The sequence below is a fragment of the Strigops habroptila genome, chromosome 8, assembly GCF_004027225.2.
Source record: "Strigops habroptila isolate Jane chromosome 8, bStrHab1.2.pri, whole genome shotgun sequence".
Classification (NCBI taxonomy): domain Eukaryota; kingdom Metazoa; phylum Chordata; class Aves; order Psittaciformes; family Psittacidae; genus Strigops; species Strigops habroptila.
Window position 1 is genome coordinate 26,758,018 of NC_044284.2, and position 26,001 is coordinate 26,784,018.

A 26,001-nucleotide genomic window follows, 5' to 3' on the forward strand; every position below is an offset into this window, starting at 1 on the left:
ATTCCTTGGTTTAAAAACCCAGGCTTCTGCCTGGCTGTTGCCCTACTTTCATGTTAAAATGTCATTTATTATCCTTCTGCTCCAGGCTTGCAGCTCCCAGTGGAGGTGATGGAGGGACAAGCTGTGCGGCAGAAATAAAACACCTCTGAGCGTTTTGTTTCTGTGAGCAGCTTTCCCCCACTCCTTTTGCACTGACAGTCTGGTAAACTCCAAAAATATAAACTAATTTCTCTGTAGAGGGAGTCTGAGGCCCAGAAACAGTTTCTTTTTAATGGCATATTGAGAGGTTGTGCCTATACCCAATTGCTGTGGAGTTCCTAAAGCTTTGCAAAACCATCACTGGGCTTGTTTGCAAAAGGTAGGGCTTAGTCCTAGAGCCTCAGCCTATCCTGGTGATGCAGAGGTGTAATGGTGGGCTTAATGTCCCTGACATTAAATGCAGAAGTCCAGTATACCGTTAAACACAGAGGCTATGGTAGGGCACAAGATAGGGTGAGTACTCCTATTCCCCTGGCCAGCTGCAAGGGCTGAAACTGTGCCAGGTCAGTGGTTTTATTTGCAGCACTGCTCTCTTTTCTTCTTTATATTTGACTTTTCATTTGTCTTTACAAGTGTTGAAGTACTAAAGCCTTATTTCACTGCTTCGTTATTGTTATTCTGTTTAAACTTGAGAATTATATTGTAGTGTGCGAAGCCTAAAGGCATTGCGTGTGTATTAGTTCTGCTGGAAAAGGGGCTTGGAGAGATGAATGCTGTTTTGGATGAACGTGATGCTTAGAGAAGCTCAGAAGACAGCCCCTATCATGAGAACAAATGGTAATTCTCTGTGTTTTGGCCTCGGGAACAAGGAGCCACTGTGTGCAAATGCAGCCCCACTGTGCAGGGATGACATCCTGCTCCCTGCTCATGTTCCCAGGTATTTTGAGCACACCCAGGGATTTTCACATCTGAGGTGCTGGAAAGCTGCGGGCAGTTGCTTTGCTGGGTGTTCAGGTGGCCAAGCCATGCAAATGTGTGACTTCGGGTGAGGTGGCCCTGGGGCATACCCTCAGCACCCACCAGCTTCCAGCAGGGCCTAGGCACAGGGCTGCTCCACATCTGCTGCGCCGAGGGACTGGACCGTGTTGCTTGCGTTCCCCTGGCAAGGTGATGGCCCTGCTTGTTTTGGTGCTGGCTGGGTGGAGCGTGGCAGAACTGATGTGGTGCTCTTAATTACAATTAACACCAAGGAGAAGATGGGGGAATGGGGCTTGTGTGGCTGAGTGCTACTGGCGCAGCCTGGGAGGAAGTTCCCTTTGGAGTGAGGCTAAGTTGTGTTTGATTATTGATCCTTCCATCTTATGGCTTCATCCCAAGATAAAACACGGCAAGTTGCACCTTACCTTTTCTGTTCATCCAAATTAATCTCCAGGAGCAAGCAGTGCCTTTGCTGGGCGCTGCTGCCATTAGTGGCTCAAGCATCACGCAAAGGCTCAATTTTGACACAAAGATGGTGTAAGTAGGAAAAAAAACCCACAAAAAACCCCAAAAAACCCCACAAAAAAAACCCACTATAATAAACCCCTCACATTTCTGTCTGTCAATACTGGTCCAATTCCAGCAGACACCCTAAAATGAATCACCCATGATCTCTTTATTCTCTTTAAAGAATCACAGAAAACAATACACCGTATTATTAGTAGAAGCTGGAGGCTGCCAGAGCGAGTCTGCTTAGAGGAAAAGAGTGCCTGAGGCAGAACAGGAGAGGGGAAAAATCTGATTTCAGAGACAAGAGTGGTTCTCTTGCTCTTATATGGTGCTGCTCTGCCACCAGGCAGCAGCCCTGCGTGGCTCCCTCGCTCCATGACTAATAAGGCTCAGCTGGGATCCACCCTTGCTTATCCTGTTATTTTTAGCTTTTTCCAACGTCATGCTTAGTGCGCCTGCCCTACCAAGGGGGATAACTTCACTTCTTACTTTAAATATTGGTTTTGCAACCTGACAGTCTCCCATGGAGGGCTGTGGTGTCAGGAACAGGCAGGGATGGGGTTTTTATTGCTGATGCTATTGTTTTGGACCTTGTAACTGATATCTATTGCAAAATGTGCTGTGTCCATTAGGTGTAATCAGCTTTTTGACCTACAGGCTGCTGCCCAAGAGGATTATTTTTTTTTCTTTCTCAAGTGACAGTGGGATTGGGAGTCAAACTCAGAAAATCATCTTTACATCCATTTTCTAAAAAGCTGAAAAAGTAAAAGAAATCTAAAAGAAGAGCCAGGCTTTACTCACATTGACCTGGGTTTGCTCCCACACAGTGATCGTATCCTTCCAATAATCCCTGATCTTAACAGCGTAGGGTGTTGAGCCTCTGTGAAGGCTTATTGATTTTGGGGGAGTTGTGTGCATAGTATAAGTAGACACACACGCACCCCAAGAGTGAAAGAATGGCTTTGTGCCAGGCTGTGTCATTAAGCTTAGAGTTATGGACATCAGACTTCAGAGACGTGTGAAAAATCCCCTTCTGTCTGTGTTTATCCCCGCCATGACTCAGAGGGAGGTTTGTCTCTGTAAACTCACACTTTTATTGAGGAAGCACTTAAAGGACACTGCTGGTACCTGTTTCTGTTAGTATACTCATATTACGGTATTTGGCTCTGTTTGAAAAAGAAACTTTTAATTTCAGAGTGAGTTAGTAGTATGGTTTGTTTACTTCTTCAGCCTGCAAGTCCCTGTTCTGTGCTTTTACCATCCATTTTGCAATTAAAATGAGTTTCAAAATAAAACCAGCCCATAAATAAGCCCCACTAGCCATTTTTTCCCAGAAAGCATGAGGGGAATGGAAAGGAATAGATGGGCTCAAGGCAGCTGGTAGCAGGATAATCCCATCCCCATCCCCCCAGATGTTGCCCTCTGACTCCCATGGGGTCAGAGGCTTAATCTATAGTTGATAACTCAGCACCTAACTTTGCTGTTGGATGAATGTAAGTGCAGCCTGTTGGTACATGCCATGCTAAAGATTAATTAATTGCCGGTATTTAAGTGCAGGTTATACTGCTGTCTTCCTGCCTGCATGGCTGGATTGGAGTTTCAGGGATTTTGCCACAATTAAAAGGGCTTAATATTTCATCCAGAAATTGCTTTTGGCCCCAGACCAGTACCTTAATGGTTGCTAAGTGTTGAGCATGGGACATGGGATTTCTGTACGTGCTTCCAACACATCAACATTTCCATGTAATTCCTGCTGTGCCCAGTCTGAGGAAGCTGAAGGCCACCTTGTCCTTCACCCTCTCAGGGAAAATCTTTCTCTTTTCCTTCTTCTCATGTCATTTTTTTCCCCTCTTCTCTATTCATCATCAGAAAATATATTAATTCCTCTCCCTACCTGCTTTTAAAATGCATGGGTGTGTAATGGGGGCCCAGTGCCTCTTTATTTTTTGTTCAAATAGAAAAAAATCTATGTTTGGAAAATGAAAAAAAAAAAAATGGGGGCGATGGGGCAGGAAAGCCTGCCTGCAAGCTGCATGCAGTGAGCCCAAATGTGGTGCACAGCGAGGAAAATTTGACAACGTGTCACTGGGTTATTAGCCCCACTAAAAACTTCTACCAAATTTGTTATCAATGAGACCTGCCGTTACTTGGAGCTCATGCTTTAATGATTTTCAGTTCCTCTATATCAATAGTTATACAGCTGCGGCTCTGGTTATCTTTTATGTAAGATTGCAGATGTTTTGGGGAGCTGCTGGGTGTCTCCCTCTGGTGCCAGCATCGCCTCACCCCAGCACAGCTCAGAGCGGAAAATAGGCTTTTGAGCCTACGCTGGGGGGCTCAGACTGTCAGCAGGTCACAGCCAGCAATGTGGTCATGCCATGTGCAGATGCCCCGGCTGCCGGTGCCTGGCCGCTCCTGGCAAAGGCAGGAAGGTGATATTGGGCACAGCTGGTCCAGGCAGCACTGGCAGGGGCACGTCCTCGTCCATCAGCCAGCTGGGGATGCTGCTGGGGTCAGCTATTCCTGGGCTGGTTTGGACCCTGCCCAGTTTGCAGGGCAAACCAGTGGGTAAGGTTTGATTTTGGTTCAGTTGAGGCAATGTAAAAATAATAGGCTGTGGCTGAGTGGTGCATGGTTTATGCCAGATAACCCAACCCCTCTGCTTTCACTGAATGATGGGTCTCCTGTACGGCACTGTCTGTACAGGCCAAAAGTGCTGAAAATTGTTTGTAGCTGATGGGCTTTGCTACAGATCCTCTCCCAAATGGGACAGAAATAGTGCTAAGGAGTGACGTGGAGTGTAACATCTTAGTTTATTGAGTAGCTAAGAGAAAAACTTAAAGGTTTACCTTGCCAAGCTCATGTTTTTCATAGCAATTTACATACCACAAATATTGCATTTCCAAAACAACAGTTTATTTTTAACAATATAAATAAAATTACAAGGAGGCAGCTGTAGCTTTTCTGTTGCTATCCCCTCATGCTCCTTGGGAGCTGGTAGATGAAATGGTTCTCTATTAACCAGCAGTACATACTTGGTGGGCTATCAATCATACCTGCTCATCATCAGATCACTTATAAATTCTCTATTAAGCACCTGTGATCCAGCTTACGAATTGTATAATTGAAAATTAATCCTGTGCAATGGTATCATCAAGTGTTTCTAGATGGGTTTCATGGAAAAGTCTGGTTGTTTACCATAAATTTTGTCACTTTTGTATCACCAGAAAGTTATAAATACTTGGGTGACTTAAATTATTCACTCCAATTCCCTGTGAAGCGTTTGACATCCTGTGCATCAGAGGTATCAGAATGTGAAATTGCTGTAACCTTCTGTTCCTTGTTTTGAGGGAAAAGAAAATCATGGTTTGATTATGTAACGGCAAGGATGCCGTCTGTGGGACGTGTAGAAAATTGACATTTTGGGATGAATCTCTTACCGCTAAAAATAGAGCATGAGACTGTTAAAAGTGCAAGATGTGTGCTTCTGCATCAAAATAAAAACACAACGGGTACCCTTCCTGATGCTCCTTAATTCCCTGGTCATATAGGAATTCCAAAATAATAGCAACTCACTATAGGGTTTTCCCATGTGTTTCTGATAATGTCACATTTGATCCTTGGAGGACCAAGAAGGGTTTTATTCTAACATGTCAGCACACAAGTTTTTATCCTAAAAAAAGTATCAGTTGCTTCAGGAAGCGTTTGTAAAGTTGCTGCTTGTAAAGGATTCCAGAAACCTCCATGGAAGTAAAAGGGGCATGGAAGAGGGAAGGGCACTGTTTGAGTTCTTAAGCCATCGGAGGGTTATCCCTTCGTAGAGAAGAGTAACACATCCAAAATGATGCAAAATGGCTCAGCATCATCTTCCTTAAATAAAAAAGTATATATGAATGTAATCCAAACATATACTCCCTTTCGAAGAAGATGTCTAGTATTAACTGATTAAAAAAATTTTATTTTTTTTTTTTTTTTTTTGCTAGATTTAAACTGTGGAAAAGCTTTAGCCTGGCTTAAAGAACAGCTAAATCCATCACTCCCAGTAAATTGTCAGCAAATAAAGCTGAAATCCCATGACGTCGCATATAATTCCTGGTTCCCTGCAAGCTTGCTGTGCTTGGGCAAGCCTATGGGCTCGGGGTCAGCAGCAGCATCCCAGAGAGGCCGGGATGGGCTCACTCAGGGCAGATTCTCTGCCTTTCCCTCTGCTGTTGATGCAGTGTTCAACTCCTCCCTCGTTTTTACCTGTTACATGATCTAGGTACATATTTATTTTGAGATTTGAACAAAAAGTGTATTAATTTAGACTAGCTTTTTGTATCAACCAAATAGGTTGGGCAACAAACCTGAAAATAAACTTTCCCGGTGCTCGACCTTATAAGACCCCTGTGGAATGACTGGGGACAGGAAAATGTTTCTGGTGTTTTCATCAGAGATGAGGAAGCACCATTACTAGCTTGCCTTGTCAAACAAACATTGCTCCTACCCTTTCCTTTGCTCTTACGAAGCTTTTGGGCTGAAGGGCTGCGTAAATCCTTGCATCTGACAAGGTTCAGGCACACAGCACAGGACACGTGTGTGTAAAAATAAATGTGTGGGACAGTGAGAAACGACAAACACATAGGGAAAAGGGCTGTCTGTGGTTTTCATGTGAGTAATGCATCTGGGATCCTTCCCGTCCCTTCCACAGTGGTGAGAATGTGCCCTGCTCGGCTGCCCCCTGCTCCCAGGCAGGGTGAACGGGAGGTTTTGGCTCTACTGTACAGCTTTATTATTTTTTATTTTTTTCAAGGAATGTTTTCCTCGAAGTAGGAATGATGATAGGAGAGATTATAACCTCCATGTATTACCCCGTCTCCCCTGTTAATGATTTCCTTGGTCCTAGGGCAGAGGCACAGCAGCCAGGGAAAGCAGAAGGCTGCAATGTGGGCAGGCGGGGCCAGCCTGCTTGGGGGAACTGCTCTGTCTGCCTTTGCCACCTTGTGCTGCATATATGGTTACTAGAGAGGGCCAGGGTTGGGGTGTGCTGTGGGACCTTGCCAGGGCGCTTTCTGTAAGTTTGAAAAAGAAAAAGCCAAAGAAAAGATGTGCACAGAATCAAAATTTATACATTTTCCTCCAGAATTGGGGATACCAGGTGTTTTTCCTTCTGTAGATGCGTAATTAGTTAAATCCTGTTATTTCACTAGACGAATTTGAATGTGCCTGCTAAAGCTGCATCTTCATTCTCTGCGGGCAGCTGCCCTGGTGGTGTGTCTGCGGGGAGTGAGTGGAGGGATGCTGCTGCCTGCACCATGGGCTTGAATATCTTCTGTCCTCACCCCTGAAGCACCCAGGGTGTCAGGCCTGGACCCTTTCTGGTGGCCCACATTAACAGCAGGGCAGGTACAGGCTGGAGGGCTGTTCAGCCAAGACTGACTCTGCCCTGAGCAGTGTCTTCCCAGAGTCTCTGGAGGAGAGGGTTTTGGAGCAGGGGTTTTGAAGAGAAGTGTTTCATGCTAGTGTCCCCAGCTTGGTGTCACATCCCCTGGAGATTCTCCAGGGCTTTCTGAACCACACATTCTAGTAGAGATGGTTTAGGGGAAAGCTTCAGGAAAACTTATCTAGATCATCTTACAAGTGGTACAAGACACCCTAAGTTAGAAGGTGCCTTGATAAGAAAGGAAAAGGAGGCAGTGCAGGTACCACCCAGGTTTCTCTTCGCAGCTTAGAGGAGCTTTTGTGGGTCCCTGTGGGTTACCTGGGGCTCTGCAAAAAGTAGCAGTGCTTGTTCACTGCCTTCATCCAGGAGCATCGTTTCCCATTGACCCACCTGGACGACTGCCAGGAGCCTTTCACTCAATTTAATCACTCATTGCTTTAATTATTACCTGCCTGCCTGCCTCATTTCTGAATGGATAATCGCAAATGGGTACAGAACAGAGAAGCAAATCCAGAGGCTGAGGACGATGTCTGGCCCTTTCCACCTGCATCTGCAATGCTCGTGTGGGGCTCCATGCCCTGGAGGGAAGAGCCTTGCTGCAAATGGGTGGTGTTTCTGCAGCCAAACATAGTACTTTCTCGGGTGATTTTGAAAAAGGAGCAAGCTGTTAAATAGGTTGGGGGGGTTCACCCTTTGCCACGCCATACCTGGGTGCAGGGAGGTTGGTGCAGTCCGCGCCGCGGATCTGCTGCACGCAGAGCAGCTCTGAGTCACAGCCGTTATAGATAGACCTGCACGTGGGAAGCAGGGGGTAATTTCAGGAGTTCTCCTTGTGATGCACATAATAAATGGCATTAGGGATTATGTAATACCTAGAGCTGCTTTTAGTTTGCCACAGATACTCTTACAAAGCAAGCCCAAGATTTATGCAATGTATTGAAAAGTAGGGATTTTTTATTTTGATGTCTGGAAAGAGCTGCCTACTTGAATGGGATTCTATGCAGAACCAGTAAAAAACAGGCATGACTTCATCCCCTCTTAAAAATTTATGCAGATCTTTTTTTTTTTTTTTTTTACCTTTTAAAATGAAAGCTGTATTTTTTCCAGAGCTCTGCTCCTGCAGGGGAGAGGGCACTGGGGAGGAAGGTTGGAGCTGAGATGGGTTCTACTCTATCCATGCTGCCCAGCTGTGTGGGGACTCACAGGACTCTCCATCCGCCCACAGCAGCTCCCTCTGGCCTGTTTGTGAGGTGGGAAGCTGGGAAAGCTGGGGCAGAGCAATGAGCTTACAAAGACTCTTTTTTTTTTTTCTTTCCAGAGGCACATCTGGTGCAGGGACTCAAATCTGAGTTGTGTTGTGAGGAAGTGCTTCTGGCTTTCACAGTCGTGTGCATTTCTGAACTCAGCCACAGCTGGCTGCAACTAGGAGCAGCATAAAGAATCACAGAACCATAGAATTGTTAGGGTTGGAAAGGACCTTAAGACCATCTAGTTCCAACCCCCTGCCATGGGCAGGGACCCCTCTCACTAGATCATGTTGCCCAAGGCTCTGTCCAGCCTGGGCTTGAACATTGCCAGTGATGGACCATTCACCACTTCTTTGGGCAACCTGTTCCAATACCTTACCACCCTTAAAGTAAAGCCCTGTTTGCCTAACAAAGGAAGGTCAGGCACAGAGTCTCTTCTAGTTGCAAGCCAAAGTGGTATTGCCTGCCTGGGTAAGAATGCTCAATGCAGGATGCAAGCTCAGCCTGTGGCACTGCGGTCGCTTTCTGGGTGTTTTGGCGCCCCTCACATGGGCCATGTCCAGCCAAAGACAGGGCTCGTGCTGTGCTCTCACCCCAGCTGGGGCCGGGGCCAGCCTAGTCCCAAACCAGATGAGGCTTGTGGAGTATGTGTTACCCCCTGGAAAATGAGTGAAGTCAAACTGAACTAACGTGAGTTATCTGAGAACCCAGTGCTCAGCAGACTGAGGTTGCAAATGCAGAGAATTATAAACTATCTATTCATTCCCACCATTCATTCGTTCATTCATTCCAGTCTCTCCTATTAAAGACTTCTGAAATAGAAAGTAAAATTAGTGTTTGGTTCCCTCCACATGGCAGGCCTCCAACCTGAGCTTGCAAACAGAGAAGAAAGTTTGATAATCTCACACTGCTGTTTTGGGATATCAATGGAGTATTCTGCATATGGGCATGTAATGAAGGACAGGCTGCAGAGTGGCTTCGTTGTCCCCAGGCTGCAAGCGCTGGTTCAGCCCACCCACCCATCACCCTGCAGAAAACATCTGCAGAGCCAGGATATTTACTCAATCTTCACAGGCATTTTCTTTGGGGAGATTTGTTTAGAGAAGGGCCTGTTGGTTTTGGGAGAAGGGTATTGTGGAGAGCACAGGTGTTGCCTCTGTCGAGCCCCAGCACTGCGTCTCCCTGCATCCGAAATGGGGTCACACCTGAAGTGAGAGCCCAGCCCAAGGGGGTACTGTGCGGGGAGCTCCACGTTCACCCTCGCTGTGCAGCAGGGAGGTATAATTAGCTGGAAATGTAGGGCAGAGCCTTTTCCAGAAAAGACTGCGTTATATTTCTGTAGCAGAGGGTAGAATAAAGGTATCTGTTAGCTATTTTTTTAACGGCCCGGCGTCTCGCCGTGTTTCAGGGGGGCGAGGCAGGCGGCTGCGATCCATCATCGTCCCGCAGGGGCCGGTTCAGCAGCTGAGAGGACTGGAACTACGGCCGCTGCAGCATCGCCCCGGCACAGCGCAGGGCCTGGAGGAGGCATTGGACGTGTTTTTCCCCTTCCCCGCAGAGGAGTGCGGCTGGCACCCGCCCTGCGCGGAGCCCCCGCTCTTTGTGCCGTCAGTGCGGGCGGGGCGGGACCGGGACCGGCCCCCACACACACACACCCCCTCCCGCACTCCGCCGGGGCCGCCGCTGCGCAGGCGGAGCAGCGCGGCAGCATCCATCTTACCGGCGGGCGGCTAGTCCGGGTTCCCGTCCTCATTCTCCTCGTTCCCTCTTCCTATCCTCCTCATCCTCCTCTTTCCCGCCGGGGCCGGAGACCCCGCGGGGTAGCGCGGCAGCGGCGGGAGCTGCCGGCTGGGCGGCCGCGGCGGATGATGCACGGAGATGGTCCACCAGGAAAACTGCTCCTACCAGGTAAGGAGCTAGAGCGGCCTGCCCCCCCTGCCCGGAGCCGAGCCCAGGTCCGCCAGCTGGGGTTTGCACCGTGGGCTCCTGCCTCTGAGGCGTCCCGGGGCTCGCAGCGCAGCGGGCTCGAAGCAGCCGTATTGCGGAGAACACTCCGCCCGCGGGGCTTTGCGAGGATGCGCTCGCCCGGAGGAGCTGCCTGCACCCCGCTGCCTGCGCCCTGCTCGCTGCCCACACCCTTCTGCCTGCGCCCTGCACCCCGCTGCCCGCGCCCATCACCCCGTTCGCTGCCTGCCTAGATGAAACTCCTCCGTGTGAGTGAGCAAGCTGCGATTTTTGTGCTTCTGGCATTGCTGTAGGAGAGCGATGGAAATTTTAGGTTGGAATAAATGGGGTGTTTCTCTGTGCTCTCCAGCTTCATCAAAGCACAAGAGCTGACCCACAAGATAAATTGTTTTCTGATACAGCCTCGTCGTGGTTCGTGTTGTTCTGCTAAATAATCAGCACGAGAATTGGTGATGGTTTTGGGGGCGAGATGAGCATCCATCTGGGCCGCTCCCATCCCAGGGGGCCCTGGGGCCTGGCAGCAGTGCTGCAGGCTTCAGTACCGACAGCTGTGTTTGCTGAGCAGCATCAGGATTATTTTAGTGGGGCAAGTGAGGACCCGGGGTGGCTGTTACTGTGGCTTCATTTCCCTCTGAAGAGATGGTGGGTGCCATCGGGTGCACCTGCACGGGAAATGGCATGTTTAGGGCTCGATGGTACAGGTGGGTTATTAAATGCAGAAACTCTCGTCCATCTGCTATGGCGATGCTGAGAAATGTGTTTGCGTATGTGCAGTGGAGTGTGTTTTGCAAAATACCCAACATGCATTCCCAGCGGCACAGCTGGACCCTCAGGAGATGGGGCTTTGCCTGAAACAACGGCTCCTCCTTGTTTTCTCCCACCACCATGTTTAATTCAAACTTCAATCTGTGTTTTAAGACAAAATATCTCATATTGCAAAATATATCATGAAGGGAAAAGATACCAAAGCATGCATATGTACAGGAGAGGAGAGTTGAAGAGATTTTTCACTGAATGTTTTCAATCTAGAAAATGGTTCTGGAAAAGAATTTCCATTTTTAGCTCCTTTAAAGAAAAAAAAAGATCTTAGTTTTTTTCAGTCTCTGTTTCAGGGGATCTGATTTTTCTGCAGCTCTGAGCCTGTTGCTCTCTGCTTAATAAATGGTGGCATTGTTTTGGCGCAGCGGATGTTTTCCCAGCATACTCATAGGAACGCAAGGGTTAAAGGTTGCGGATTGTTTCCCGGGTGGAAGCTGGTCCGTGGTGGTGGGCGAGCGATGGTGAGCTGCTGCGGCGGCTGCGGCGCAGGCCTGGCCGGCATCGCTGCGTGTTAATGCACTGGGCTTGCTGTGATGGCAGCGCTGCTGCCTTTCATCTCCTTTAATCTACTTGCTTGTTTATGAATTGGTTTCTCTCCTCCAAACTGATAAATATTAGAGTGAAAACAGCCAGAAAGCATGCAAACCATAGAAAAAAAAGTCCAGAGAAACATTTGTTTGTTTTGGGTTTTATTTTTTTCAAATGATATCTGTTTCAAAATGTTCCCATGATGCTGCAAAGATTAGGAGCAACCCCAGCCCCCTTCCAGACCCATTAACCTAAAGGCCAAGTTTTAATCCTTTCGTGGCTGGCAGTCCCAGGTTTTGGATCAGGCTGGAAGCCAGCAATGATAGGATTTTGGTGGCTGCCTGGAGTGCCCCCAGGGAGGAGGGTGGCAGCATGAAACTCTGCTTCCCTCCCTCCTTGTACCCCTGTTTCAAAGCTGCTAAATAAAAAGAAATTAAATAGAGGAGCAAGTCAGCGCATGGGGAAAACTTGAAAACGTGTTTGTTTCAGAGAAATGCAGCAGAAGAGCTCCGACATGACCACATCATGGCTGGGACTTAAGCTCCACGGCAGGCAGGGTGCTGGGGACAGGGTGCAGCGCTGGTGGGTGCTGAGGAAGAGGAGGGTATTTCTGTGGTATGCTGTGCCTGGCCTTGAAGGTCCTGTTTCACACCATAAATGAGCTGTCACTGCTGCTCTCTGAAATGCAGGTGCCATAGGGCCTCGTGGAGTTTTGGATGTTGGTAAGTCAGGCTTTGAATTTGGGCCAGGCCCTCCACAGTCAGGGGGTCCCAGCATCTGACATCTTTCCCATGGCTGCATCCTGGAGTCATGCAGGCTGCTGCTGCTCTTCGTGACATGTCTTTTTTTCTTAGTTACTTCTCTTTTCCTATTTTATACTGGTTTATTTTCCTATGGCAAGCATTTTGTTTAGGGCTCTGTATTTCTCCTACCATTTGACAAGAAAAACGTCAGCTCGTGTGCACTGGATAATGTTTTGTGAGGTTCCAAGCTCACACACAGTAAAAGGCCAGCATGCAGATCCAGGCCTTAACACAGAAATAAAGGTTTTGTTCTAGCATGTGTATTAGCAGTGCTTTATTGCCTGCACCTTAGCCAGTGTTTCAGTTCGCTTTGTAAATACATATTTTCAGCATTGTCCGACAGGTCCACCTTTGTGTGGAACAAAACAGGACTTGGCAGCCTGCTGCTGGCTTCATCTGTGTTTCTTTGCCACAGCTGTACAAATGGGTAATATATCTAGATTTACATCATCTTCTTGGGTTGATTCCTATTGTGCCTTTAAAAGCAGAGAAACCCCTCCCTTCAGCACCCAGTGTCCCTGCATAAGGCAGGAGTCTCTAAACAGGCAGTTGCCCATGGGAACCGGGTTTGGCTCCATGCACTGGCATTGGTCACAGTCTGAGCTATCTGCTGGCAGGAGAGTGGCTCTGGAGATGTTACTGGGCTTTATGCTTGCAAAGAAAATGAAAAAGAAAAAATTCTGATACAAAAAATGAGATTTTATTTGCTTAGAAATAATTTCTTAGGTGCGTTGGGGTGTGCATCCTGCTTGGCCCTGGGTGTTCTTCTGGGACCTGGTCTGCGTGTGTGCGTCAGGCTTGACTCTGATGATGCCAAGTTTGTGCATGTTTCTTGAGAAGGGTCTGTTAGAAAGACCCCTGTAGTGGGGAGGTGCTGGTGTTGCTGTGCGTTGAGGAGGTGCTGGTGCCACTGTGGGTCAGGCTGGCTGCCCCAGGGATGGGCCAGGCAAGGATGGCCAGCATCTGCCACTCCCAGGGTCTCACCAAGCACTGAACCATAGAATTAATCCATTAAATTCACAAGCTTAAAATTCAAAATGCTCATTTAAAAAAAAAAAAAAAGAAAAGGAATTTTTATTAGGTTTCTTTTGTTTGATATCTTCAGCATTTTGTAGGCTTTCATGGCAATATAGAAATACCAGACTGTCATCATCTTTTTCATTAAAGCAAATGCAAATTCTCATGACAGAATATAATCCCAAGGGATGGGCTTTGGAGAAAGCCTCAAATGCCACAAAACCTGCCACGGAGTGCTGGCAGAGTTGGAGAGCTGCTGGCCTGGCCTCTCGCTTGTGGCTGCCACACTGGAGGGACAGTGTGACAGCAGTGCCTCTGCTGTGTCATGGTACAGCAGAGGCACCTCCGTTTGTGTGGCTGAGCGCACTGACCCTGCATTCCAAACCAATTACAATAAAAGAAAATAAAGCCTGCATTATAGAGAGCTGACGCTGGAGGCTGCCTTCTTTAGACAGATGGAAAAAAAAAACCAAAACCAAACCTCTGCAAAGTAGGTGGAAAGCACTTGCTGTGCTAAAGCTCAGGGAAGCATCATCAGAGGGAGGGCATGGTCATAGAACCATGGAATGGTTTTGGTTGAAAGGGACCTTGAAAATCATCTAATTCCACCCCCTCTGCCATGGACAGGGACATCTTCTACTAGACCAAGTTGCTCAAAGCTTTGTCTAACCTGGCCTTAAACACTTCGAGGGATGGGGCAGCCACAGCTTCTCTGTGAAACGTGCTCCAGTGCCTCACCACCCTCACAGTAAAGAATTTCTAGTATCTAATCTAAATCTACTCTCTGTCAGTTTAAAGTCCATTTCATCCCAAAATTTGCAGGGACTTGTAAGTGCCTTGTATTGGCTGCTCTGTGCTGGAAGGATGCTGTGCTGTGAAGGACCTCTCTGAAGAGATTTATCCAACCTTTACAATAAAATGTTTTGTGAAATAATTCTGGTAACTTGAGATTTCTGTGAATCTGGAAGCCACCTCCATACCTCGGCCCAAGTGCTCCATGGCTGTGGACTGGTTTGGCAGGGAGGATGCTTGGAGTGCTTTCATTGAACTTCGCAGAATTTAGGGGTTTTATCTATTAACTTGGTAACCGGTGATGTGGGAGTTAATTCCCAACAGAAGGGGGGGTGGGAGGGCTCATTTCCTCCCCCAGTGGACTATGCCCCAACAGCATTGAGGGGTGTTTTCATTGGCTCAAGCAAGCATTACGAATGCGTAGTGGAGTTAAATTTAGCTGCTTTCTTGTCCATAAGCAATCAGTGCACATTTAAAGCACATAAAATTTGATGTGTCCTATTTCTGTGCCTTGCTTAAGGATGACTTGAGTGCTGCCATTCCCAGCCTGTGTGTTCCCTGCGGTGCTGCGTCCATGTGCTCCTGTGTGCTCCCAGCTGACCTGCTCCAGATACGCCCTTTCTGAGCTTTCCCTTCATGCTGTAAAAAGAAAAGCAGCCTCTCTCTCCCCCCACCATCATCACTGTTGGCTGCTGGAGGAGCTGTCTCCACTGCTGTGGCCGTGGAGGCCAGTTGCCTAGTGATGTGATCTGGCGTGCGAGGAGTCCTTGGCTAGCGACACCAACATGAAACCTACCTAACAGCGTAGCCCCCATCATTGCTTTTTTTGCTTATTTAAACCTTCTACATAGAATAGATGGGGGGCGGGGAAGGGTGTGTTTCAAGCGGAGGTGCAAGTTTGGGTCTGGTCCTGGCTACCGAGGAGGGCACCCAAATGTATCTCCAGCAATGGTTACAGGGACGCAGGGGCTCCCTGCCGTGCTTCTTAACCAGGTTTCTTTTTCTCCTGTTGCCTTGAATGAGGTGGTTGCTGGAAGCCGGATTTTCCCTGGAAACTCAGACCAGCTCTGTGGGATCTGCTCAGGGGATGGGGGAGGCTCCTCTGCGAGGCTGGTCCTGGAACATCCCAGCTCAGAGGGCAGGGCAAAGGCGAGCTGGCCTGACCTGGAATGGGGGATAAAACATTTTTTAAAATGTGAATGAAAAGTGCTAAATATGTTTTCAATGGCCTGCATTACTTCCTCCCCTTAGGGGGGGTGACTTTGATATCAGTTTTCCAAGGAGGGGCTTGCACATAGCATGTGCTCACGCAGCATCCCCCACTGTGTGTTGGGTACCACAGGCACAGCAGGACCTGGCTGGGACTCACCTCAGCAGCCAGGGAGGAGACACAGGACATCAGGGATGTTCCCATCCAATGGATGAGGGCAGGTTGATTCAGGGTCTTGTCCCAGATTGCAGGGTAAGCATGTGGCAAATTTCAGGCTCAGCCCCTAGCCCAGTGCTCCTGGCCAAAACATCCTTCTTCTAGGGCTATGGGATGTTTTGGTTTCTTTTTTTATGTTGAGGGTTGTTTTTCCCAGATTTATTGTGTCAGGATCCAACCCTACGGCCAGGAGAGGAAGTTAATTTAGCAACAGCAGGAAAGAACACAATGAGTCAGCAGTGGAGGGGAACTAAAAATAATGAAATATCCAGAGAACAACTTTGTTTCATTTGGGAATTATAGTTACAAAGCACTTGTCCTGGGACAAGAATGGAATTTAATAAGTCCTGTTTTTTATTATTTTTCCTGAAACTTCAGAGTAGAGTAATGCCATGGTGCATAATTTATATGTTGTTAGAGCTGGTTAATCTAACTAGAATATTCATTTTGGATGAAATAATGTCAGCATGACCTGGATATATCATTGAAACATGTAAACTTTGTATCACGATTAAAATGCATCTAGCATGCAGGACAGTTGTGTCACACCAGAAATTGCAGCTGGTGTGCTGTATTTTGAGGATCACTAAGGAATTGTGGCACAAATTCCATCTTTCTGAGGACTTTCTATAGAAATAGGTGCATCAAGCATGTGATCTCTGCCTCTCACTGCCCATCCAGAGCAAATGTTTCCCACCGTGATGGATGCAACACATATGGGATCTCAGCAAGAACTGGGCAGGATTTGTTCAGGGTTGGTACTGTGTTGTGAAGCCCAGGTCTCCAGGCAGGTTTGGAGGCTGCCAAGCCTGCAGAGCCCCCCAGGAGCCAGGGCTAGGGTGCTCGGCCACCCTGATCAGCGACCACGCAGTGCAGGGGTCCCCAGGCTCTGCAAGCTCGCAAGACCAGTGTCAGGTTAAGGCTGGATGCCTTTTTGAGCTCTACTGGTTAATTCCTAGACACTTTTTTTTTTTTTTTGCCCCTGAAAAAGCTGGTTTAGCCAAGAAGTAGTTCCCCAGGGTCCTTTCTGGTGTTTTTCATGTAAAGTGAAAATTTCAGCTTGATTGACATTGCTGTGACTGCCCATCCTCAAGCAGCCATGCAAGAGTACTGCCCCAGCTCTGCCCGGGTTTGTAGCCCCAGCCACGGGCAGTTCCTCCGACCACTGGGAATTCATTAGGATAACTTTAACAGTGAAAGCCCCAGCAAAAAGTCCCTTCCTCCTGCTCCCTCTGGCCATGACTATGCTGTCAGGCTTGGATTTTGACATCAGACACCGGATTTTTCCTGCCCATGTGTAGCCGCCGAGGGCTATTTTTATCTGGTGCTGGCAGTGGCTGGAGAAGGACACGGCTTCCCTGGCCTGCGCAGCCCTCGCCTTCCTCTCATTAGCTGGCTGGGGCTCTAGCGCTGCTGTTGACTTTATTAGGGAAAAGCAAGGTGCTCTGGAGCAGCTGGGAGGCAAGAGGAGCCGGGGAAGCATCCTGGACGGGGAACGGTGGGCTGCCGCAGGTCTTGGCACTGGAAGTGAGCACTTGATCCCATGTTGCTGATAGAAGAGTGGAGGAAGGACTGAGATGCCCTGGCGGGAGCATTTCACTGGCCACGTGAGGACCCGGGAGCGAAGGAGATGAGTCGGGAGGGTGATGGCATGGGTGACGTCATCAGGAAAGCAGCCGTGCCGGCTGGGGAGGGGAGTTATAAAAAGGTAAGGGACAAAAAGGAGTCTTTTGTCTGCCCACAGCTGCTGCCTTTGCAGGAGGAGACCTCCCAAAATGCTGCCCGACACCCTCCCAGGACTCTGGGTTTCAGGTGCTGGAGCACAGAAATGCTCGGCGGTGTTTAACACAGCAGGAGCAAACCACCTTCTCTCTGTGTTTCAGTTATCACTTTATGATAAAATATAAAGAAATGTTTCCAAATGCGTTCTCATACCTCAAGACCCCTGGGTTTTAAGGCACTTTTCCACATGGCTTGAGATACGCAAATTTGACTTGTTTTTGTATTTACCAGCAAATCCACCAAGAAGAAAAGGAGATAAATATTCTGTGGTTACAGTTTTTGTTTGTAACTCCTGTAACAGCCCTTGTACTTTACAGACATAAAATAAGGTGCTGCCTATGGGTCTGGAACTTTAAATATAGTAATTGTCCATGGCTGGTGTAATGACAGACCCTGGCAAAAATAGCCTCGGTGGCCTGGCCATATCCTGGCTGGGGCCAGGCACCGGCTGTGCACCCTGTTTGGTGCATCCAGCCTCTGCCAGCCTTGCTGCATTTTAACTCTCGCATCGCAGTGGCACTGGCAGGATGGGACATGGCCCTGCTGAAGTGTTGCTGGCACCTGTTAATCTGTAATTCACTGTGTAGTTAGACTTTTCCCTCTCCAACAGGCAGCACCTTAGGAATGCGCTCTTGGTATTTGGTCCAGGTTTGGTACCGATTGGTACAACTCCAGAAGTGCCCTCACCAGCCGTTACTAGGAGCTGGCTGCTCTACCCAAGGTGGGGTGTCACAGAGCATGACAAGGAGCCTAGCAAATCACTGCTACACCTCAACACCAAATAAATCTTCCATGTGCAATTCTATGTGCTATTTCGGGTGAAGTCTGTAGTGAGTAAAGGCTGCTAGTCCAGGTGCCTGCATGCTAAATAGTGAGGAGTGGTATGTGGTCCGGCACTTCTACTTCTTAAGTGACATAAACAACACAGACTTTGCTTGGTTTCCCAGAAAACTGCAGAAACCTTATGTGTACTGCTGCAGGCAGTGCTCTCCATCCAGCACCAGCCTGGTCAGGAACGGCCTCCAGCATCAACTATATCACTGTGTGCCCCAGGAATGGATTGTGGGAAGAAGGCATATATGGGATAAATTCAGGCTCTTAACCAGTTTTTTGGTGTTGAGGTGCCACAAAGTATCGGAGATGGGTTGGGTGCCGTCATGTGTTGGAGGCAGGTGGTAAAGAGCACAAATGGTTCTGTATAATCTGCAAATGCCGGAGAGGTGATTGCAATACAGTTTTATAAACAGCAATAATTACAGCAGGTGACGGCCTGGGAAACAGTGTGCTGAGTCCGCTATGGGGAAGGGCTGAAGCTCTCCTGGAAATTTGCCTTTACTGGAATGGTTGTGTAAAGCATTCTACATGTAGGCAGTCACAGCCATAATCTGTCATTGTGTTTTTATTCATGTACTTAAACAAAGGTAGCTACTGACCTTCTGAAATGGAAGGCCAACGGTAAGAGGGAAAACATCCGTTCAAAACTGTTTTGCCTCAAAAACAAAAAGCAGCCTTTTGTTTAAAATAATTGTCGGAACCAAATGTCAGCTCTACACCAGATGCCTTTTTCAGAAATACATACGTTTTTTGATTTAGTGTCAAAATACATGTTTAAATAACATGGCTTTGTATTTTTCTTGCTAGTACCATTGTATTTTGCATATTTGATCCATTATTTTTTATATACCAAGTAAGTATATTTGATAGTCAAAAAAACAGTTGCAATTTTCCTCTCAATTTATAGTTTTCAGTACCCAACTCAGGATATATGCTGCAGCTGTTGGGTAATTTATCTAAAGCCTCAAATCCAGTTCCCTTAGGTATATTGTCTTTCTTAGCAACTGTTCCCTATTCTGTAATAACAAATAAGACTCTTGATTTCTTTATGGTCATTAGCCTGTGTCTGGTTTGTAAAATGAGATATTCAGAACTCGGTCCTGGGAGCAGTGTTATTTAGTATCCTCAGTAATGACCTGGTGGAGAAAACAAATTGCACATTGATTAAACATGCAGATGTCACACAGGGAGCAGTTGTATCTTGGTGGGAAATGGAGCAAAATTAAAAAAGATCTGGAGAGACAGCCCCATCTGAAAGGGCAGATACGTAAAAGTGTGCCTGTATTTATGTGTATTTTAATGCAAGGAAGAGTAGTTTTCAGCACACACAGAGTAGGTGGGTATACTGCTGAGAGAGGGAGCGGTCCCAGCTGGCGTGGAGGCTGGGAGGTGCTGTCCCAGCTGGGTAGGAGGAGGTGGAGATGTGCTTTGGGCTCCTGATTTCTTTTGGAACACAAGGAAAATCAGATGTAGTTGAGAAGATGTGGGAGAGGATCATCTGAGTTGGAAAAAAGGGGAGTCTAAGTATCTGTGTCTTCATGAAATATTGATGCACTGAGGGGTGCAGCTGGCACTCATGGGAGAGAGACCCACGTGCATTGTAAGATGGGCAGCACGAAGAATCGTTGCAGGCAACCCTGTCTCTGCTTGCAGCCAATTAAAAAAATACTTCTCACTCATTTTTACTTGGGTTTTTTTTTCGCTGTGCTACCTTCCCTGGCAGAGATGGCTATTTTTTCCTCTAAATCTGTCTCCCTGTGATTGAGGCATCAGTTAATGGAAGCTGGGGGGAAAAAAAAAAAAAAAAAAAACCCACAAAATTAGGAAAAGATACCTGGGCAGTCTGGGTAGAACTTTGGAAACTGGGAGCGGAACCTGAAAATATTATATCACTTGATGCCATGTGGGTTATTTTTAATATTTTAGATTAAAAGGAGTTAGGTTATAAATGAAGTATGTATTTTGGTAAGGGATTGACAATAATAATGGGCAGTGTGATAACATAATGTATGTAGCCAGCACTGGAGTTGGAATTAAATCATTAGCTATTTTTAAGTTAATAATTTGCATTTTGTTATGTCTCACTTCCTTGTGTGAAAAAGAGGTGCTTTATATTTACTTAGGTGAAATATGGGAAGCACAGTTATATAAATTAACACTGTGGAAGCAGCTCATGCTTGCCTGCTATGTTTTCTTTTGTTGTGTATCCTTGACTGGGTATTATGTGTTATTTTAAAATTAAATGTTTTTGAGGGCTTCAGAATGTTCCTTCTATCAATAACTTGCTGCCTTGTATGAATTTGTTGTCAGCGTTGGCGCATAATCCATTAGTGACAGACACTGGGATAGTGCTGGTGCTAAATTTGAATCTAGATCTGTGATTTTCATTTATTGCATATTGATTACACAGTCATCTCCGTAATCATTGATCGGTGATTAATTTCAGATTAAAAAAAGTGCATTTTAAAAACGGTATAATTTGATGATAATGATTAAAACTACATCTCTAAGCATGCTGGCAGAAGGATTGTGTGGTTTTGGAGGCTGCTCAGGGAAGTGGAAGATGCTAATGGTGCAAGTGTGGCCTCAGTGGCTGTATATAGCTATTAGGTACAGATATCAGTGTGTATGTGATCTTAAGGTCCTTTCCAACCCTAACCATTCTATGATTCTATGATATATCAGGTATATATCAGATGTGTGTTCATATATAGATATAGATCTGTCAGTATGTATAGAGAGAGATGCAGATGGGCTTCCCTGTTGGGATGGGCTGTGTGATCCACCCAAGCATGGGAGACAGTGTGGGGGACTCTTGGCATTATGAGCGTGGCAACGGGGCTGGTGGGACAACTCTTCTTTTTGCGCACTGGCATGATCGACAGCTTCATCCTTTGTGTCACCCTTCCCTTTCAGGCCCAGAAGAATGAGCGGGAGTCAATCAGGCAGAAGTTGGCTCTGGGCAGTTTCTTCGATGATGGCCCGGGACTTTACACGAGCTGCAGTAAGAGTGGCAAGCCAAGCCTCTCCTCCCGGTAAGCCAGGCAGCCACACAGCCCAAAACCTCTTTGGAGGCCAAAAACTGTGAGATGCCTCCAGTGGGACATCCTGAGACCTTTCCTTCAGAGGATCCCTCAGGTTTTGCTTGCAGCCATATTCTTGAATTTTCCTTGGTTTAGAACATCTTATGCTCCAAATTCAATAGTTGTATATTATGTAAATAATTGTAAATAACGTGCTAAAATATTAGTTTAAAACTGTGTAGAAGAGATATTTGGATGCTCAGGGAATAAAGCAAATGAAGTTTCCTGGGTTAGGTTTCCCTCAGGTTTTCATTTAGGATCTCTGCCCTGAACTGGGCACTGCTTTTGGGCTTGGGCAGACCAAGAATGGTAGTGGAAGTATCATGAATGCACAATTGGAGTTACTGTTAATTTAATTTTTTTCCAAGGAATTCTTTACATTTTATTGCAAAATACTGAGGATTTTAATGTCTGCATGCCTGGTTTAATGCCAGATGTGCATGTTCAAAGCAGGGCACGGTTTGAGAATGGTCCCGTGGTCCCAGCAGTCCTGGGTCAGGCAGCATGGCGACAAAAAACCATGAGTTTGTGAAAGCTCATCTTCCTTCAGTAGCTCAGGAGGTGGCAGCCCATTGGAAGCAGATCTGATGCTGATAGCTAGCCCTGATGACAGCAGGGCAGTGGACAGTAATTAATCTCATGCACAGAAAGCACCAGAGAATGGGAAAAATGAGTTTAGATGTGGCTTCCTGCCTCCTCTCCATGTCCACATGCTCCGTGCAGGCTCTGCTCGCTGGACACTGCTCCATCCCTGGGGCTGTCACATTGCACAGCATGGGTACCTCACTTATTCTGATTTTTAAAATTCCTACATCAAATACACTCCAGAAAGGCTTGTTTGTATTCAGCTGCTGAAGAATAACACTTGGCACTGGGAAAGCATCAAACGCCTCCCACACTGGGAGTGAAGATCTACCTGTTGCCATGGTGTGGGAGACGAAAGAAGTCTTAAAGAGGCATAAAGCCAGGAGGAATACTGTTATTACACCAGAGAGGTACAATTGTGAAATTAAATTGAACTGCAAGTCATTTGAAAGGGAAAACAGTTTTGCCGTGTGCAGTTACAGCTAAACCAGGAGCCGCTATCTTGTAATTATAGCGCGGCTCTAATTAACACTGCGTGGCAGGGTTTGGCAGCTGTGCCACAAGAAATTACCAGCTGTACCTGAACGCTTTGGTGTTTCGTTAATATTCATAGTCCAGGCAAAGCATTAGTATTGCACGCTGCCTTTAGTAGAACCATTGCTCTCATGCTTGCATACAAATTAAACAGCTTAAGTTGCTTAAATTGCTGGGTTTCAGGTGTGGGGGTTATGCTCTTGAAAAGCACATGAGTCGCAGACCCACGTTTTGCAGTTTCTCTTCCCTTTCTGTGCGATGCAATTTGAAGCCAAGCCAAGGGTGTATCCTGCTCCCCAGCCTGGGTACCCATGTCTGTGCACCATCGCTTAAAAGTTTGTGCAGAATTATACAATAGAATCATTCAGTGGTTTGTGATAGAAGGGACCTTTCAAGGCTGTCTAATCCAACTCCCATGCAATAAGCAGGGATGTCTTCAACTAGATCAGATTGCTCAGAGCCCCATCCAGCCTGGCCTTGAATGTTTCCAGAGATGGGGCATCTACCACCTTTCAGGGCAACCTGTGCTTGTGTTTCATAAACAATTTCAATTATTAATGCTATCTATTTTATGGTAATAGTGACTAAGAAATTCTGCTGAAACAAGTAGAAAATAAAAATTTGCTGCCTGTAAGTACCAATATAATCCTCTCTGTCAGGAATGAGGAGTAACAGAACATGTGGGGGGTTTGCCCCATCTTCAGCAGGCTGTGATAGAGTATGATCCACCAGATCATACTGTGTATCAGATAATACTGATACAGTGTGATCCAGAACTAGAGATTCTGGGGTAAACACTATTAGTTTTTACTAATAGTGTGAAAAAAAAAAACTATTAGTGTTTACCCCAGAATCTCTAGTTCTGGGGTTAATATTTAATGAATTTTGAAGATGTGCAAAGCCTCAGCAGATTTTGTAGGAGGCAAACAGGCCTGACCCTAGTATCAGATGGGCGAATTGTTGTGGAGAGCCTGGGGTGCATGGGCTTGGCTGGTGGCTGCAGAGCTGCTTCACAATGTGAGCATCATCATGGACTTTCACAGATACCCTCTTGTCCAAAAAATCTGTTCCCTTGTTTGCTTTCTGAGGCTGATCTGAGCAGAGGGAGCCCTGGCGTCCGTCTGGAGTTTGGTGTGCCAAGATCTTCAGCATCCCTAAAACGTGTGTTACCTGGCTGATGACCTGCTCTGCAGTAGCTTCAGGGGGGATAACTATTGCATGAGCCAAAGCCAGAATGCTGTCAGCTGTAGAAGTGCTTTTCCCTTCTCTCAGCCTGCGCTGGGATGCCCGTACCCTGAGAAAATAATTCCCAGGGAGGTGAATTTGGGTGGTCTTAACCCATCCAAACCAGGTGATAAGTCCAGAAAACACAGTCATAATCTCTTGTGATACAGTAGCACCTCTTTGCCGTAAACAGGCTTATTACCCTTCTGAATAAATGCTTTCAGTTGCTAGTACATTAGCAATTGAAATACATTATGTAATATAATAATATATATTATTTTTATATTTCTATTAAAATATCTTTCTATATTAATATATTTATATAAACTTTATATATAATATTTTACTTCATGTAATAATATAGCCACCACGATGACAATAGCTCTGCAGTATCTTAGTAATTCTGAAGTTCATCAATAGATGGTGGTAGAAGCACTGTTGTTACTGTGCCACTGAGTTTCCAGTCCCATGTTAACTGCTGTTCAGAAATGGCAGCACTGGGCAGCAGCGGGAACTTGCCTGTGCCCTGCCACCATGAGATTGTGGTCCTAGTGCTGCTTTTGGGAGTGGGATGACCATCTTCTTGGAAAAAAAAAGGGAAAATGGTAATATTTTCCTGAGGACAATACAAAATCAGGACAACAGCATCCTTTCAAAACACAAACGACTCGCTGCTGATGGTGCTACAGCATCTTGTCCATGTAATTCATCAGCAGTTTGCCAGCAGCAGCACTGGCGGGAGAGGGCTGTGGTGTCACCTCTCCCATTTCCCCCATAGATTACAAAGTGGGATGAACCTGCAGATTTGCTTTGTGAACGACAGCGGCAGCGACAAGGACAGTGACGCTGATGACAGCAAGACAGAAACCAGCCTGGACACGCCGTTGTCGCCCATGGTAGGTCTGGGAGCCCCTCCTGCAGAGGCTCTGGAGCCTGGAAACCATAGGGCATCCAAAATGGAAGCTGATAAAGAGCTGATGGTGTTAAAATAGCAATGCTAAACTCCAGAGCAGCATCTTCAGCCACCAATTAAAGAAATGTGAGATGCTGAGGGGCAGATAACAAACTGCCCATAGCTAGCACAGAGCTGCAGTAGAGTAGATGCCTTCACGTCAAGGTGTTCCTTCTTCCTTCCTTCCTCCCTTTCTTTTTGGCTTTGATAATTATCAGCGCAGTAATGGATATGAAGTGGTATCAGCTCCCACCAGCTTTCCTCTCCTCTATTTTCCTTTGTAAATATAACACCGTGGTCCCAAATGTTTTCTTCCAGCTTAACCAGCCTTTCCCTTCAACACATATTGATCTGGTTGGCTCTTTCCATTTAAAGTGGTCAAGTTGCTATCAATAGTCAGGGGGACCTATCTGGGAATTACTCTGATTTCTAAAGATAATCTTATGGATTAAAATTAGGGGGGGGGGGGGTGGAATCTGTTCTTCACTGTTTCTGTAGAAATTATACCACTTTAAGTGCACAAAAATATGTTAAGCCTACAGCAAACTCTGCTGGGGCAATGGGGCTGTAACGGCTGCATGTCTGCTTCCCCAGAGCAAGCAGAGCTCGTCCTACTCTGACAGAGACACGACGGAGGAAGAGTCGGAGTCCCTTGATGACATGGATTTCCTCACCAGGCAAAAGAAACTCCAAGCTGAAGCCAAAATGGCCTTGGCCATGGCAAAACCCATGGCCAAAATGCAGGTCGAGGTGGAAAAACAGAACAGGAAGAAATCGCCAGTAGCGGATCTTGTAAGTGGGGCCTATGGGACAGTGCGTGAGGGTAATGCCAGCCCTTTTGCTGTTTGCTTTTGCTTGTCAAGACATGCACACAGGCTGTGGTGCTTGCTCGCAGTGCTTGTAGACATGCAGAGGAGCAGTGGAGATAGGGACTGCTGTCAGGAGTTGAAGGGTTGACATGGGTTGTCTTATTGGGTGTTATAGGAGCAGGATGGGTGCAGGGAATGAGATGATAAAGCATGAAGGTTGTTACTGCCTTGAGGCCAGCACATGATGCTGCTAACCCTCCAAGTCATAGTCTGCTCATCCCATCCCATCCCATCCTGGATGGGCCATAGCCTGTGTCTCACTTTACATCAGTATATTGCTGATGCTGGTAGATTTGAAGACTTGGGTCAAATGTGTAGATGTCTCAGCTTGGTGTGGTAATCCTGGTGGAGTCATTGATGCATGCTTTTGAGAGTGGGATGCAGGCAATGTAAACTGCTGCTGCACAGAAATGCAAATAGTTGGAAGAAAACAGTAAAAAACTAAAAATGTCTTTTCAGCTGCCACATATGCCTCATATAAGTGAATGCCTGATGAAGAGAAGTTTAAAACCCACTGATCTAAGAGACATGACTATCGGGCAGCTACAAGTGATAGTCAATGATCTCCACTCACAGATAGAAAGTAAGTGATACTTGTTTAATTATTCTTAAATATGTCCCATTTAATTAAGAACAATTCTCCAGGATACAC

General features: G+C 46.6%; 1 protein-coding gene across 2 annotated transcripts in view; it reads left to right on the forward strand.

The window, feature by feature from the left end:
* The window catches only part of LOC115611616 (schwannomin-interacting protein 1), a 186,532-nt gene that overhangs the window by 155,569 nt on the left and 4,962 nt on the right, over positions 1-26,001 (forward strand). Inside the window, exons 1-5 of one of the 2 annotated variants that reach the window (XM_030494838.1) lie at positions 9,608-10,044; positions 21,019-21,137; positions 24,307-24,424; positions 25,075-25,272; positions 25,809-25,932. In XM_030494838.1, coding sequence (XP_030350698.1) covers positions 10,015-10,044; positions 21,019-21,137; positions 24,307-24,424; positions 25,075-25,272; positions 25,809-25,932 — 589 coding nt within the window. In that variant the 5' untranslated portion in view covers positions 9,608-10,014. Of the gene's footprint in view, positions 1-9,607; positions 10,045-21,018; positions 21,138-24,306; positions 24,425-25,074; positions 25,273-25,808; positions 25,933-26,001 lie in introns of those variants that run through there. The other variant, XM_030494837.1, reaches the window with a different exon arrangement.